Raw genomic sequence first — 17,943 nt, forward strand, 5'->3', positions numbered from 1 at the left:
TGTTCAGCAAACATAGAACAAACTGTTTGACAAGAAGTGAAGTTTGTCTGACCATGCTCCCCGCTGGAGTCTGCGAAAGGAACCAGGGCAGAACAAAGAGGTTAGTTTCCAGCAGCTGGAAATGTTCTTAGTCAGACAACCACAGTATTTGACAAACTGTTTGGCCTTTCAGTAACTATGGGGTCTGGGTCTCTATTTACTGAACTTACTGTATGTGAGTTGCAGTGTGTCAGTGTGGGGAAAAGTGTTTATGCTCATGAAATTTGAGACATCTGAAGAGCTGTATTTAAACAGCTAGAATTGCTGCAGCCTTTTTGAACAGAAAAGCACAACATCCAGTTGCACAGGACCAGTGGAGTTGTCTGGGGAAATATATGTAACATCTTTAAAGTCTATTTCATTTACCTCTTCATTGTTTTGGAGGGGGGAGGTATATTCTACTTTTATTTTCTAGCTGCTGAATACTGTTTTATAGAAAGTTTTTGCATCGGTATCAGTTGCAGATAAAAGAAAGGAGGAGCTACAAGCATTTAAGCCCTATGCAATCTGGAGAATCTTGCTCTAGGCTGGGGAGAACTAACCCCTTGCTGCTGGGGGAGGGGACAAGGGAGCTGAGCTGTGGAAGTCTCCAGGTTCTTCTCCAAAGAAGAGGAAGGCAGCTTGCCTTTGTGCGCAAGGCTGTACTCGTGCTTTTGCTTCCTAGTTTAGCGCAGTGGATGTTTTGTCAGTCAGCTCTGCGACACGCTGTCGGGACGACCTGAAGGAACTGTCAGGAAGGATTGAAAGATGCCAATAAATGTGAGGCATTTGATTATTTTTAAAAAGTGAAATCTGTGCCCCTAGCAGTAGGGGCTTAGGCTGTGGCAAGATTGCTATGTTGAGTTGCAGCAACTAGTCTTATCACCTGCTTTGCTTTTCTTGATCTTAACAGCTTGATGCTTTTTGCTATTCGTGGATGTCAAACGTATCCGACTTGCTCCAAATCCACATTCTGAAAATAATGCTGCTGTTAATTCCATAAATCACATTTTGAATTAACTTTGTATTTCACTGGTAATTCTCTGTTCTACCTCCAAAATGCTGCTTTGCATTGCAGGCATTTTAAATACATGTGGATATCAGTAGGTGAGACCTAAGGGTCCTGTGACTTCATTATATTTTTTTCTTCTCCTTCCCAGTCCTCTGGAGCATTTGCTGTGGAAGGGTAGTGCTGCTATTCTCACTTTACAGATAAGAAACCACTCCCTGACCCACTTAGCTAAGCTTTGAAGAAGTCTTGCAGACACAGTTCCTGCAGCTGCTGTGAATCCTGGGGGCAGGGCAGAAGGGGAGCAGCTAAAACCGGACACATACCAACCCCCAGTGGAACCAGTAGAGTGGGATCTGAGCGTTACCTGTTCTCCAGCCATCTGCTCAGCTTGTGCATGTGTGTATGCCACAAACAGGCCAGAGCGTGCACTGCCCAAGTGGACATCAGCTGTAAGCCAGGGGGAAGGCAGGCACTAGGCAGCTACGGTGGAGGAAGGAGGACAGCGAGGGAGCGCTGTGAGGAATAGAGGCAGAAAGGAGCTGCTACAGCCAGAGCCAGCCCCTCTTCTGCACCGAGCCTAGAACAACGGCCCGACACCCAGCACGCTGCTGTCCGTCATGCTGACTGCTGTGATTGCTCAGCGGCACCGAAGAGAGGGGTGAACACAACAAAAGCGAGACAAACTTGGAGGTATAAATTCACTTGGTGCTGTTAGGATAAATTTATTTTCTTCAGCTTTCTTCACAGGAAACATCACAAAAGTGCTTTACAGAGTTGATACCATTACTCTAACATGGGACAAAAGGACAACAACAGGTGTGTGCACTGCACAGTTAGAAGTTGTCATATGCAGAAGCCATGATAGGTAAACCAGGGTAAAAAAATCTTATTGACAAAAAATATATATATAGTTCAGGTTTTGAACTTAAATTATGACTATAAACATACAATTATATAAATATACAGGCACCATTAGGTTCCTGTGTTAACTGTGGGGGCCACACAGGGATTCTCAGAAATAGATCGTATTGTACTCTACTTTGCTGAAACAGTTTCTGCTGTGCTTAGTGGGCTCCCAGCCAACCATTTTCCCAGCCAGACAGTATCTTTCTTTTGCACTACAATAAGCACTCAAATGGCTTTATCTTCTTTTCTTCAGGTTAAGTCTGGTGGTGAGACATTCTGATACATTGTTGAAAACAAATTCAGTTTCATATTTTTTCACTTAGAGGTTATGTCCTCTTACTATACTTCACTCAGTCATCTCTTCATTAAAAAAATAAAAATGCTTTAGGCTAGACCCCAGGTAAGACAGTTTTGTTTGAGCTAGCATATTACCAGTCATGCAACCCTAGTCCTTTTCATAGCTGAACTGTGTTGTACTGTGACCAGTGCTACTGCCTTCATTTTGCTGTATTCTGTGGGAATTAGGCTCCTGTGTAGCCTTTGAAGGTCTAGGTTTAAATTCTTCAAGGAGATCACATTTACTTGCTAAGCAATTTTGCAACGGATGGAGCCATGTTTGTGATGGTAGGGCCCTGACCAAAGAAATACAGCATGATCAAGACTCAGGAGTTCTTGCTTATAGAGCTGCTTTCTAAATAAGAGGTGAATAATTCAGGCACCTGACTAGAAATCCTTGGCATGGTAATAATGTAGATGAACAAAAGAAGAAGGGAATACTCTAGGGTGAAAAAAGGTCAAATCAAGAGATTTTTGCTGGGCTTTGAGTTGCAGAAAAAAAATGAGCAGAGCCAATTATCTAGAAAACACTGCCATGCCAGTTTACAAAGTCAGTTTGCCTTTTACCTAATTCCCAGACTAAAGACACAGTGCACAGTCAGAGAACTAGTCAGTCCTGAAGATTACTGGGTGGTTAGTAAATAACACAGCAAGGATTTACAGTGGCAAGACAGGGCTTGTGGTGAGTGTAGCAGCAGAGATGAGTCTTTTAGAAGTGTGGGAGAGGGTACGAAGTACTACATTCTAACAACTATTAGATATTGCTGCATCTGCTCTATTCTCCCCCCACCCCCTCAAAATTAACAAAAAACCTCAGCTCCAATTTGCCAACTTTATAAACCCCCAGCAGCCACAATTGTTTTTGACAGAATACTAGTAACAGCTGTAACAGAACACCTAACGGATACAATTTATTTGGATGCAAAATCCAAGGTACAGTCTTCTCAGCCACGTATCATTATTAGTACTGGAAAGCAGCTGTTCTATATGATATAGTATTCTGATACTGAGACAATGCAGCTTTTAAGTGGTAGGCTATACATCCTAACAGGCTTGAGTTTTCCCTTATGACACCTCCTTTGTATTTATAAACTTAGCAATACTGGTAAATGCAGTCAGCGTTTAAAGACTTAACCTTCTTTACTGATGTACGATGTTTAAAGTACAAGATGAGAATGTGAAGAGATGAAACAAACCACAAAGACTAAGCCTGCCCCCCAGCATTGCTGCACTCATCTTCATCTCAAGTATTGTAATCTAATTTCAATGTCCAGTTAAATACTACAACAGGTACGTTAGACTAAGCATGGCTGAGCCCATTTGATTGCTGGTCAGAGACCAAGTAATACATCTGCTTCATCTCTGCCACAAACAAAAAGCAGAGTAACCCAGAAATTTAAAACAAGTTTGCTATGGGGCTTGTTCACTTGTGCTTGATTCTGCCTGTTGTATGTAGACTTCAAGAGAGAAGATCTCAAGTTAAGTTTTAATAAAACTGATCTCAAGTGGCAGAAATAACTCCACTGAAACCAATGAAGTTAAGCTGTGGGAGATCAGATTCACATGTATTTTACCTGTTTCTCAATCCATTTGTTCTGTTCTATCAGCCTGTTTTTATGGTTTGAATCATTTTGTTATGGTTGTACATACTCTGAAAGAGATACAGAATAAGTGATTTGTTTTAATTAAAAAAAGGAAGCTTATAACATTTTAACTAAGTTTTCTGTAGGCAAATAATTTGAAATAAAGCAGACAGTTATAATTTGATTACTTCAGTGCTATAACTGAGCTAGAAAGAAAATTCAATACAGAAGATGGGAGACAAGAAACAGAACAGAAAAGGTCAGATGATTGAGTAAAAGTTAGTAAGACCATGCCATGCTAATCACTGATAAGAAGAGTGAATTATATACATGAAACTGAAGACTTCAGTATATTGGATGGCAAAAGCCAATGCCCATAGAAAGTTACTAGGTTTGTCAGCACTGGGGAAGATGGTGATTGCCAGGGTAAGCTAACTCACTCTGTAAACTTGGCAATTCAGTGGCAAGTGAATGTCAACAGAAAATAAACCCAAGGCAATGAATACTGGAAAGGCTTTAAACCACTCATACATGCTCTGGTGGATTCTGAATTAGTTGTGATCTTTCAAGGGGACGATCTAGGCATCATCATGGACAGCTTGATGAAGACATCTGCTCAATGTGTAGTTGCAGTCAAGAAAGCGAATAAGATGTTAGGCTGTATTAAAGACAGAACAATATGGAAAAATATTACAGCATGTATTTCTCTTAGAGGTCCTCAATGAATATTTGCTGTTTCATCAGCACCTTAAAAGAAGTGACATATTAGAAAAATACAGGGAGGAAAGTCATAAGAGAATGGTAGAAGCAGCTCTTTGTAGCTGGAAAGACAGTATGACCAAGGTAGTTTATTTGTTAAGAGGGGAAAAGAATAGATGATATACATCTTAAAAGTAATTCTCCTCCCCACCGTGTAACAGGATATATACCTCCAAGTCATTTTAAGCCACCTACCAATCCGTTGACCTCAGTATCACTCGTCGTCATCATCACCGTAAGTATTCCAAAAAGCCCTCTGTGTTACTCTCTTACTATTCAGCTACTTAAACATTTCCTCTGAAGCAACTGCCATAGTTTGTGGAAATTTAACAGTAATCATTTCTGACAGAGAATCATCACAGCTGATGCACATTAACAACTGTCTTAGAGGTGCTGCAATGATAAAAATGTCAGTAAAAGAAGATAGCTGCTGGGCCTCATTTCTGCCCAGTACCCACTGGAGGCCTAATGTGTCTGCATGCATGCCACCATCGTGTTCTCTGCTTCCATTTGGAGGCCCATTGTAAAAATGGAGTGATGAACCTCAAAATCACCAGCAACAGCAGACAAGGGCATATTCATAAAAATTATTTCTCCATGTTCCTTCAGCTGCAGTTAACTGATAAAACAGGAGGTAATAGTAAATAGGGTAATCACCTCTTCCGTATCTGCATTCCTTCCGCTCCTACTTATCCCTCTGCTTACCCCTCTCTCAGCTCTATCTTCTGATCATTTTTTCCCTTTATCTGTTTCACAGAAACCTCTCCACGGGCAACTATTTCGCTTTGTTTTATTCCCTTCATCTTTTTCCTCCACAGCCTGCCTTAATACCAGATTTTAAAAGTTTTGAAGTTAAGATTACTCTCTCTCCCGTATTTCCATTGTACCTGCATGCTACTTCAACTTAAATATGGGAAAGGATAAAGAGTAGGACAAATATGTGTTTAAGTGTGGAGAGGGGAAGAAAACTACATTCCTACTACAAAACACCACTTAGTATCCTGACACATATTTCAAGAGTGAACATTTCTAGTTCACATAATCTGAACAAACTTTAAAACAGCCACGTTATACGAGATGGCTATCAGCTGTGAGCAGGATTTTATTTCAGTCATGGGGTTTACAAAATATAGCAATATTGATTTTAATATATTCCACGTAAAAAAAAAGCCTCATATTAATATACCATTTGGGTTGCACAGATAATTAAAGAGAGGAAATACCAGTTAGAGAGCTCAGCCTGAACTTTTTCCTTACCCATACATACTAAAGTAAGTCTAATTACATAATACTTAAATAGAACGTGTATTACATTCTGTAGAAATAAGCCTTTCCCTAAATAGTATTAAAATACTGTAATGAAAGCTAATATAAAGACCTTTTAATAAAGAGTTTTAGTCCTCTGTAGCTCCTTCCATCAGCCCCAGCCCTTGACAAAGAACAGCTTTGGCCTCACAACACCCCTGTGAGGTAGGTTGTTGGGTTTTTTTGGTACAGCTGGGGAACCTGAGGCAACGTGAAACTAAATTACTTGAAGTTAACACAGCAGCTCAGTAGAAAACCAAGGCCAAATGCCACTCTCTTGCTCCTATGCTCTTGTTACAAAATGGGCTTGCTTCTTTTCAGTGCACGCAGTTGTTTTAGATGATACTTCCCACTCCAGTATTCCAGATGCGCTACTTTTTCTGGTGATTCATTAAAACTGTGATACATTTTTAATATTTGTATTCTGGCTAAGCAGCCCATTGAACTTCGTTAACCTTGCTATATCAACGTATATTCTAAGCAACTGAACATAAAACCACAATATACGTACCATCAGAAGATGCTTCGCAAAAAAAGGAAATGTCTTCATAGCAATTTGAATCAGTGCCTCAGCTTTTTATCATGCAGAAGTGAAAAAGGGTTTTCTTAAATATGAAACAAGTTATTTCCTAGTAAGATTGCTGAACTATCTATCTTGGAATTTGTCTTGGAACTATCTTGGTTCTCTCTTTAGGCAACTGGTTAGACAGCTTTGTACCAATGCAAAATTCTACCTCTCTCTGGACAGGTTTTCCCGATTCTTTTCTTTAAAGGGAAAAAATAAAATGGGATGCCTTCCCCAAGTACTGAACTTCAAACACTTTTGCTGATTTAAAGTCAGATGGATCTGTCACTTGTGAAGGCAGTGCTTACCCACGCAGCACTTCTCCTCCTATCCAACCACTTCCACTCCACTCCCTACCTCAGGCTATGCATTTAATACTATCATTTAGACAACAGCCTTCCTAATCCCTCTCTTCTTATACATCCTGTGTTTTATTTGCATAATTTCCACTCTCCCTAATTAATAAAAAAAAAACCTTCCTTCCTGTTCTATTTCACTTCAAACAGAACATGGTGTTATAACTTATCCAAATCAGTATGAGACTCCTCAGTTCTGTCTTCTGCTGTCATTCCTTCTTCCATCTGCTAGAGCTTGCAGGTTCTCATATTAACCTCGATACACACAAGCTGACTTCTTAACTTTTTCTGAAGAATTTATCAGCAAATATGTGTCAGATTTCCTCCCCCTCTGTACGTACCTAATTTATACATCTGAAATTTAAATATGCATGTTATTCCTTTCTTATATTCCCAAATAAAGCCCCTATTTACCATTAAAACCAATTTGTGAAATTAAAAGCTGAAAATGAAGAGGGACAATTTGGGAACTAAATTACAGTCAGGCAACAAAACCTGGATTGTGGCTATTCATAAAGATTTTTAAGTACTCATGGTTTTGGTAAAATTTAGTTTCTTGGGCCTCTGATACAAATAGGCCATGTAAAATGTGAGGTATTCATTTCTCTGACCATGTCTATATCAGAAAGAATAATACTACTACCTTGTAAATAAGCACCTTTTTAGCACATGAAGCCCTATTAGTCTAAAAACAATCATCTGCTCCATTTTAGTTATGGTATTTGACAGAAAACCACAAGCAAGTTTAAAACTGCTCAACCAGGCTGAAATTAGAAAGACAAAAAGATACAATGATTGCAAAAGCTCAGATAAGCAAACTCCAAGATGTGCAGCCCTATCAAATTTATACTGTGTTTACGTGACCTACACAGCACAGATGTCTCAGCCACCTTGCGGTCAAAGATTTTCAGTGTCAACAAATGTAGTCAAATACCAAAAACCCTAGTCCTTGTGGTGCCAGGTCTCTAACTCAGTTTGTACCATTACAAATTCATCTACTCGTAAGTTTTGTAGGAGAGTTACTTTGGACATGACAGGTAAAGCTAGCTACAAAGACAAACCTGAAGTAGCAGGATACAGTCACTTTTAGTTGTCAATTCCTCTTCATTTGTGAATAAGATTAAACATGACCAGGGTGGGGGGGCGGGGTGGCAGGGGCAAAACTAATCCTCTCCTACATTTATCATCAGCTCAAGTAAATACAGATGCCAGATTCCTACAGCGGGCATTTGGAAAGTCCAACTTTATTAAAATTATCTAGTTTTTGGCATTTTAACATTCCTTAAATACAGACTATATCACCGAGAACAACAAATCCAAACTGTTCCTTTCCCATTAAGTACTGGACATTTAAGTGTTCTACTAGCAAGTCGGTAACTTTATGGCCATGTTTTTATTTTAAGCCAGAGAAAGTAAAGTGGAACCTTTAAATTGGAAATTAATAACTAACCCACCATAAAAGCATGTTACAGGTTAGGAAGTTCCTGAAGCGGCACACAACTGCGTTTTACTGACTGGTATCAAGAATCTCATTTCAACAACTGACAATCCTTCATTTATGGAATGAGCCTTCAACAAGCATTTCGAAGGAATGAAATGGACATTCTTAGCATGCCTCGAATGAATGCAACAACAAACCAGATAAAGTTGGACTTCAGAGTCTCAAAAGCATACTGAGCTTCCACAGAGGACTGACTTTCAAAATTTCAGGCATGCAGAACAATTAATTGTTACAAGGAAGATACTGACAACTGGCATATTGATAGTTGCTGGCAGCGATATTTAACACAAGAAACACTTTTAAATAGTTTAACATTCTGTACTATGGAAGTCTGCTGCATTTCTGATTTTTTTTCCTTTATGCCTGCAGAAAGAACCTGGAATGATACGCTTAAGAAAAGCCTCCAAAATAACACCTCTTGTTATCAGTAGCTGATGGATTCTGGTGACAACCACCATCCAGAGCTTTTTTTTTTTTCCCCCCCTCCATTCTTTAATTTAGCAGAGCTACTTTCAAGTGAAAAGCAAATCAAAGCTTCATTCATACTCAATTCACAATCTCAAACCAGTCCTATATGGTGGGAGTAAGACAACACTCTGACAGGTAGCAAACTAAACTTCTATGTATAAATAAAAGTCATATTAAAATGCACTGCTATAAGCTCTTAAACATAGCCCACCTGACCATAAGGCTGACTACCCACTCCATGGCCTGCCTCTTAAGAGATCCAAATGCTCTGCATTTCCTCCCTGTTGTACAGTCATAAGCTAGAACTAAAGGTAAAGATTCATTAGACTCCAGAATCCATGTATATTTCCATTTTATTTGATTTGAAACTGTTACAGGGTTTTCTTGAACTGCCAGAATTCATGCCCAAAACCTCAAATAAAGATGGTACAATGGACAGTCTCATCTACCCTTCATACAGTAGACTAAAACTTGATTCATGTGCATTGGTGATCTCAATCACTTTAGACCATCAGGAAAAGTGTTTTAAGATTTCACGTTTCTACCACATCAAGTGACATGTCCATTTACCATGAATTCCACAGAAATCTTTAGTGACAAATCAACAGTTTTGCTGGCAACAATGTATTTTCAATACATTGAAATGTACATTGAAAATGTATGGCTCAGAGTCCAAGGGACTAGGATCAGTCTTTCAGTGGGGTTTTGTTTCCAAACGAAGTCTCCAACTTTAAGAATAGTCTCTTGAGCCCTCTCTTTAATAGCAGCTTCTAGCAGAAGTTTTAGAGACAGTTAACTCCGCAAGGGCAAGGCCAGTTTTAGTCTGTGCACAAAAGGACCAGGTGAAACCCCAGCCCCACTGAAGTCAACAGCAAAATTCCCATTGGCCTCAGAGAAGTAGATTTAAAGCGAGTCAGCAGTTAGTCAAAGGGAACCCAACCAGGCAATTCCTGCACTACCCTCATCTTCTGCACATACACAGTACTCCCACACATGTAAGCAAGTTTTGTTTTGTTCCCTTGTTTTTCTTGCCATTGGCAACTCTTATAGATGTTGGGTCTATTTTTTGGCATTTACTCTGAGAAACCTCAACACTGGAGCACGCCACTATTATACTTCATTTTGCTTCTGGTGTAAGAATTCAGACAAGAGAAGAACAGTTACAGCAGGACACTTTTGGTACTTGACAGGTTTCGATCATCAAATCAGAGTTACAGGCAATGTCCTATATTCTTAGTGTATCAGTGCCATTTTGCCTACTTCCACTAAATTAAGTCAGAGATGACAACAACTCAAAGAAGTCACTGCCTGCCATTATTACTAAACTTCTTGACTTTGAATAAACACCACTTATGAGTTTTACTTAGAGGATTTCTGCCTCAAAAAGCCTGCATGCTTCACAGAAGTAGCCAAACAAATAAGGCTTACCAGCTTTAGTTATCCCTCTGCATACTAAGTTATTTTGGTTATCAAGTAACCATTACCCTTCAACAAACAAATAACTATTTTTAATAGAGGAGAAATTTTTATCTAGTATCGCTACTGCTATGTATCTCATTTTTAAAAGACAAATTCTGAAAACTGTAGTAGGAGTCTGGATACCTCTGTGTCAAATCAAAACTCTTAAGTCTTAGTGCTTTAGGGTGAGAAAGACAAACCTCATGACGAAAAACAAAATAAACCTTATTTCACTACAACATCATTAATTAAATATACTGCAATTTGATACCAGAAACAAGGCAGGCATTTTTTTGTGGAGAACAGAAAAAAAAATGCTTAAACAGACAACTGTGAAAGCGGCTAATGCAAACAGACCATTCAAACCCATCATTCCTCAAATCTGATACTGAATGAGTTTTAATTTGTTTTGCAGTTACTTCAGTACAGCTATCTAAAAAGGTAAACAAACTACAGCTCTGTTATACTTGGATAGTATGAGTGGTATGGTACGCTCCAGAAGTCTCTAGTAGGCTATGGCTACACATGACAGGATTCCTCAGAAGGGGAACAGAATAGGTTTGTCATTAAGGTCACTTAAATCTTTGTTATAGCAAATTGGAACCAAATGGCTGACTTCTGCAGGATTTCTGACAGGAATCCAGTAGAGCTGGTTTCAAGTTTCAGATGGCCACTAAAACAGCTGTAACCTCCTCTTCCAGAAGTTGTGATCCACATGGTGTCCACAATGAGTGCAGCAAGTCTGAGGTAGTCAACCTTTACGAAGGCTCAGTATCTGAACATAAAAAGATTTTGAAATGACCACTGGCTGTAGGTATCTTTCTGAGCATTAAAGAACACTGATGACTCTTGTTCAATCATTTACATTAATTTGCCCCATATCCAATGGAGAAGTTGTAACATATTATGCTTCCATAGTGCAGGAGAACCAATCACTTATGTCAAAGTAGTCTGCACTTGCTGCAGTAGATCCAGCAGAAATAAGGTGGCATGTTCATCATAGCCGTTAGCTGTAGTTTAGTTACCTTAGTAGAAGGGTTACCAAAAAAGCATTCCTTAATTGTAATGTGTATGCAGCTCTACTGATCCCCAAGCACAGCATACTGGTTGTCTAGCTGAAGTTTAAGTGCCTGGTTTTTTGAGACCTCATCCCTACCTCTAGTTTTGTGTTTTACTACTTCAAAGCTCTTCTCCATTTCTTTATCCCTAAGGGAAAATAAATGTAATCAGTAAATATCTTATCACTACCTTGTGAATTGTGAATTTCTAGTCGATTTCCACCCCATCCCAACAAGAACATTATGAACACAGATCACTAAGGTCTAGAGTTTTAACAGAACAACCAAACATTCCCAAACAAATCTTGCAAAACCTTATCTCCAGAATCAAGCTCATCACCCAGTATAATTCATATTACATTCTAAACTTCAATATTAACATTCTCAAAAGTAAGTTTAAGTGCATTTATGAAAAATAGGTTTTAGAAAGCAGAAGTGCATTTCTAGAATGCTCACTCAGAATTTCGTCTTAGCTCCATTTGCACCATTCAAACCCTAAAACATCAATGACAGCATGTCTCATTTGCCAAGCAGACAAAGCCACACCAAAAAAAACAGAAGAAACAAAGCTTCTGCTAGGCTGTATTTGTCAGTAACACAGCAAGCAGGAAAAAGAAAAAAAAAACCACCAAAAAACCCAAGTGAATTAGGTATTGGCCTAGCCATCTCTTCTGTAGGGAATGAGGTTATGGGAAGATCAGGACTCAAAGCAGGGTGAGACTCAAGTCTTCAGCACCACAAAACGGAAAACACTTCAGCAAAATTGGGGGGCTCATCATTGTAAACCACAGCTCAGACAGCAAGTTTATTGATTTATATTTGTATTAAACCCCATTCCTCCGTTTAAGTTACCTTTACATCTCTAATGAGAAGGCAGTGTGCTCAAGACATCCTACTCATGTCTACTGATGGTAGTAACACAGAGCCTCACCATGGCCAGTATCTCAGAGAACGACATGCTGTCAACAGCAGAAATACTCTGCTTCAGGGAAATCCTTCAGCAAGTCAAGGTGACTGGCCATCTTATTTTGCTATCTCACTGGGCTATGTCCTATGAAAGTTACTTCATGGGAAGCCCTTCCTAGAGTTGGAAAATATAGTTAAGACCTCTCCCATATCTCTTTGCCAAACAGAATAATTTCTTAGTTATTTCTTTCCTCTGTGGAAAGATTTAGGCTTAAGCTCTAAAACAAAATAAGGACTTAGAGAAGGCAGTTAAAATATATCTCTTAGGGAATTAATGGAATATACTTACTTTCGACTGTCTACAAGCTTGGCGGTGGACTGCAGTGATGGAAACTGCGTATCACTATAGATTTCTGGTGGTCCTTGCTGTGCCCTCCGCGGCCTGCCACCCTCCCTGGCACCAGGCGGCCTATATACACCACCAGTCTGAACCGGTTCTGGGGTTTCTGTAACTAGTTTTAAGAACAAGATTTAGACAAGAGAGTAAGTTTGCATTCATATCTGAAAAAAACCCCCACAAATTAAAAAAGAAAAGAATCTTACAAATATGTTTTTGCACCTTTTAAAGCTCTGGAAGCAAGTATTTTAGACAAGGCAGAAAATCAGGTGTCACCTAATTTAACCTATACTTAGTAGTCAAAATGGGGCTCCAATGTATTGCCTCACAAAGTTCAGGGAATCAAAACCACTGATGAGGACTTCATGTTTCTTATTTGCAATCTATTAGGAGCTTACATTTAAAACTAGAGATTTAAACACATAATTATATATTTGCCAAATCTTATTTAAAGCACCTCTCCAGATGCAGAAGGGAATATTCAAATAGATTGTATTTAAGGTAACAATCCACAATGAAATAACACTGATAACTCTACCTCCTTGCCTGTACAAACAAGAAAAAACACAGGTCAGTTTTCAATTAATTTCTCAATGGAAAAGAATAGTCTGAACTCAGATCATGGCTAAGTAGTTTATCTCCACTGATGCTAATAAATTGTATTTAATCAAAACTGAAGTCCTACCCCAGTTAAAGAATCAATTTTGCAATGTCATGTTCTCTGTACCCTAGAACTGATGTGAAAAGCGTACTACTAACCGTGGAACCCTACTCAAGAACTGCCATATTAGACGTCAGATATTGGCTGAACACCCACTTAATTGTCAAAGCAATATTTTTAGATCAACAGAAATGCTTCCAACAGATATTTTGCAGATTGCAAAGTAGAGGGATCTCCCTCAAAGATGGAATGCTTCCCCCCACCCCGCTTCCGAAGTCGGAAATAAAAAACCCTCCATTCATGTTTATTTAAAGTATCTGACAGTACTATCAATTCAGTTCCTCAGATCCCTTCACAGGAAAATTTCCTCATTTGCTAGTACACCAAACAAGCCATTAGTATGTTAGAAGGTGCCTGAAGCTCCTTGAGCTCTACCCTCTGAGCAGCTCAACCTGATACGCTCCCGATTGGAAAAAGCAACAACTCTGAGTTAAATTTACCAATTGGTTCAACGACAGGTGCTGGTGCAGGAGCTGACTTGTTCCAAGGACCAGATGATCTGTCTACACCGCCACCAGTCTCCTCCCAGTTGTCACCGGGTTCTTCTCTTTTTTCACTTTCATCATCTTCTTTTTCACTATAAAAGAGAAATGCTAAGCAGCATTTTACAAACAGAGGTTTAAGACTTGCCAGAGATTACACAATCGCCACAGACAAGACTTCACGGCTACTATACTGGAGATACTACATTTAACCAGACTACATTAGTCCTGTAACCACTGCATTAGTACTTCCATCTGAACAATTTTTGGCACACTGCTACATAACTTGGCAACTGAGAAGGAAAAAAGCTCTTAAAAAAAGACAAATTCAAACTATACTAAGCGATCAAATAAATTGATTTCTTATTTTGAGCTTAAAGACTTTTTTCTTACTAAGACAGTCATGCATTTGGAAGTGATGGGAAGATAAAGCAGGAAGGGGCTACAAGTCCAGTTTCCATAAAATGCTTTAGTCAAGAGGAAGAAATTGTGGAAAAGTAGTGACAGAAAGCAAGTCCTGAGCTCCCTTTCCCTGTAACTGCAACCACCTGATAAACCCTCTTATATTACCCATACAAATATAATCTACAAACCAATTCAGATTTTTTTTTTTAAAGCAGGCAATCAAAAACTACAGAAAGAAAAATATGCCATTTTTAAAAGATAAATCCTATGCAAAAGCCGGACTGTATTTTATTTAGACTATTTTATTTTGCATAGACTCAAAATAATTTGCTAGACAAAGCTACTACAGAAAGCTGTGTGGTATAACGGGACATATGTGGAGGTTGAGGCTGTTAAAAAACCCAAGACATTGATCTGAACAGCAGCAGCAAAGTGTGAATACAGAAGAAGTTTATAATATACCAAGTCCTACTAATCACGATCGGATAAGCTTTCTGTACAAGTAATAATCAGAGAACAGTTAAAAATACCTATCATTTCTGAAAATTAAACAGCCTTTCACTGTTCATCCAAATACAGTAACAATCATAGTAAGCTGGACCAAGGGCCTAAACACATTGCTATCCTACTTGCAACTACAGTCAAAAGCAGATACCTACAGACTAGCTAGAGCAGAGTAAGTATACATAACATCCTAACCCCACACCCGCCAGATACTCTGTGTCTTATTTTCAGCAAGATCTCCAGAGCTGGATAATTTATAATCTCCAGTGGGTTTTTCTTCCATCTACTTCTCTACTCTCCCCTTGAATCCACTGAGAGGTTACAAAATCCTGTGGCAGAAACTTCCACATGCCTGAAAATCTGCCACAGCATCAAAAGCATTCAGAATGCTGGCCTTTGTCTGGAAAACCAAAGTACTTGCTTTTCAATCAAACAGTACTAGTAGGCAGTGAAGCAGCAGCCCACTTGTTACTTGTCCATTCAGACACGTGATTATCCGCTGTGACACTTCAATGGTATGGAGAGCTTGTGGACCAAATATGTGCAAATGGCCTAAAAGGACTAGTTAACTGAAAGGGGAGGGGAGGGTGTTAAAAAAAAATAAATAAAAGAATATGTAAGACCGGCTCAAACAATGAAGAGAGCATCTATTGCACTGGTTACAGGTCAGATGATTTTAAGATGGCATTATTCTGAACATCATCGATACCTGGACAATGAGGATTATGTGACATTCTCAGTCTAAGACTGAGGTCATAAAAATCTTTTTTCTGACCTGATGAAACGTTTTTCTTAACCAGGACAGACTTAAATAGACTTACTTTGGACCAGACTACAGGAACAATCTAGTGAAAAAGCAAACAAAGAATCTTGGATGAGACTCATAAATGCAGTCCTGTGGGATCTTGTCATGGGACACTTGTTTTACCAACTATATTTTCATTTTTTTGAAATAAAAATGCAATGGTTCAGGAATTCACTCCCCAAACTGAGATGCTGAATAGATTGAGTCAGATACCCTTACAGCAGTCAAATTATTCAGTGGCAATTACTATCCTGCACTCCTCTCAGAGAAATTCCTGCTTTACTATCTTTATGGAGGGGAATGTTAAGCATTTGTAATAAAAATCTGAGTCCCAACCAAAAGAGATAGACCTAGAGTATCAACAGAGATTTAGAAAATAAAGAGAACATCATCAAACCTAACCTTTACCCTGCAGCAAACTTCTACACTAGCAGAAACATATCAAACCTCTGTTTAATCGGACTCCATGGAGGCAGCTCTGAAGAATGAACATACTTTTCAGACATAGGTAATGATTATACTGGAGAGAAAAAGAAAAAATAGTAGTACCTTATTTGCATGGACTGAACTCTAAGACCGCTATAATCAATTTCTTCCTTTTGCTCAAACTCCTTCCAATCATCCTCTTCCTGTAAGAGGAGAAAAATGTAAGTTGTTACCTTCTTTACACTGAAAGTAGAAAAGAAGAATGTAACTAAGATAATACAGAGAAAACTAAGGATGAAGGTGCAGTTCCATGTGAAACAGATCTGTGTGCACCGCTGCCAACAGGGGAAAGGATTCCACTCCCTCCTCCCCTAACTTACTGTAGGTCACCTAGGATGCACTTGCGAGCTGACTTTAACACACTAGAACAGCTAAGAAATGCCCCAGCAAAAGAGTCACTCAAGTGAAAGAAAACCACATCATCTCAGTAAAAATCCAGCCATGGGACAACACAAAGTAGGGAACAGAACCATGCAGTCAAGACCTCTCCTTTTTACTAACAGTAAGCTTTTATGACAGCTTGAATGCAGATGAAGCTTTAGATTTACTTTTCCATCACCTATTTTATGAGCCAAACAGTAAAGAACATTTGGAATAGCTTACAGTGGATTTATGACAAAGATTAATAGTGGTACATTTGACTTTTTCACAACCACATTTACAGCCTTTCCCGTTTTCTTAATAATATTTTTATAATAGTAAAAAGGTCAGCTTCAAAACCACAGCAATCTTAGTACACAAAAATAGCAGAATACTAGTCTTTGGAGAGCACCACTTTAAGGTTTTAAAACAGGAGTTTGATTACATGTTTGGGGAAAGAGGGACCCACCTAAGTGGAGCCAGTTTTGTCCTACTGTGTAATCAGCAGATTTTGGGTTTATTAAGGTAGGCCAGAAATGGACCAGAACAAATAAGCAGTCCCCCCATGTTCCTAGTCACAGCTTTAAGACACACACAGCCTAATTAGTTGTTTACATAACTCCTACACTCTACATGAAATACAGTTATATTACTTTAAATATTAAGAACTTGCAAGCAAGGTCTGCCAATGGTATAGCCTTTCTGCTGAACAGCTGGGAATACAGCTTCTTTTAAGAGCCCTGTCTTAGGATCTTCTACATTATCAACCTCTAGCAGGAAAACTTAGACCTGCTTTAAAGCAACAACAGAAGTAGAAAGTGACCTCATGTTATTGCACCGTCTGCTGAAGATTCAGTATTTTGGAAGAACATTTACAGCTCTAAAATCTTTTCGATTTCTTATATACTCATCTCCATGGAAACATCACAGTTTCCAAACTAATGTACCTTTCACGTTTAATGATCTATTTCTAATCCAAGTACAAGCCTCACTCAAAACCAGATATTATTTTACAAGCAAATGAGCAGAAGAGCAGCTGAGAGATTACCACTGACCTTGGTCTACTTTGAAAGCTACTGCAGGTGTCAAGCTCCCCAAGTTAAACAACATTAGGAAACAGCAGACTATTTCTTAAAATTAATTTTAAAATATATAGCATGGCCAGTTGTAAGGCACTAACTCAACTACCTAAGCTTCTCTTGCATTCTCATCGTTTCACTGTAATACGGTACAAAAAAATTACTGGCAGCAAAACTCTTCCTGGCAGAAAGGCAAAGAGCTCGGTGTACTTTGTCTGCAGAATCAGGGGGATCTTATCGCCAAGGTCCACAGGCCACACGCCACAAACCCAGGTGGCCTACGGCTGACACCTGATGCAAATCCCCAGCTCCGGCCGCTACCTTGCGCCGAGACCCAGAAAGCGGGGAGGGCTAGGTAGAACCAAAGCCGCAGACCGGGAACCGGCCCCGCTTCGCGGACACAAGGCGCGCTTCGAGGTCGGGAGCCCGCCGGGCTTCCCTCCCAGCAGCAGCGCCTGCCCGACGGCTCCGGC

The 17,943-nt window shown here is 39.3% G+C and overlaps 1 protein-coding gene across 2 annotated transcripts; it reads right to left on the reverse strand.

Moving 5' to 3' along the window:
* Positions 1–9,144: 9,144 nt before the first annotated feature.
* On the reverse strand, positions 9,145–16,173 carry CDV3 (CDV3 homolog (mouse)). 2 transcript variants are annotated; one of them, XM_009587502.1, is made up of 4 exons: positions 16,095–16,170; positions 13,790–13,926; positions 12,581–12,743; positions 9,145–11,042 (listed from the first exon to the last, which is right to left on the reverse strand). In XM_009587502.1, exons 1-4 carry the CDS (start codon positions 16,103–16,105, stop codon positions 11,036–11,038), a joined length of 318 nt encoding a protein of 105 aa, XP_009585797.1. In that variant the 5' UTR covers positions 16,106–16,170; the 3' UTR covers positions 9,145–11,035. The 2 variants fall into 2 exon arrangements, with proteins under 2 accessions (XP_009585797.1, XP_009585796.1); XM_009587501.1 differs by having other exon boundaries at positions 10,373–11,473; positions 16,095–16,173.
* Positions 16,174–17,943: the final 1,770 nt, after the last annotated feature.

Source organism: Fulmarus glacialis, unplaced genomic scaffold (genome assembly GCF_000690835.1).
Source record: "Fulmarus glacialis isolate BGI_N327 unplaced genomic scaffold, ASM69083v1 scaffold16871, whole genome shotgun sequence".
Taxonomy (NCBI): domain Eukaryota; kingdom Metazoa; phylum Chordata; class Aves; order Procellariiformes; family Procellariidae; genus Fulmarus; species Fulmarus glacialis.

Bases quoted from the DNA above. Each gene is read 5' to 3' on its own strand.
- CDV3 (XM_009587501.1), bottom strand. The intron at 12,744-13,789 runs GTAAATTTAACT...TCTTAAAACTAG, and splicing joins ACCTGTCGTTGAACCAATTG to TTACAGAAACCCCAGAACCG. The intron at 11,474-12,580 runs GTAAGTATATTC...ATTTTCCCTTAG, and splicing joins AAGCTTGTAGACAGTCGAAA to GGATAAAGAAATGGAGAAGA.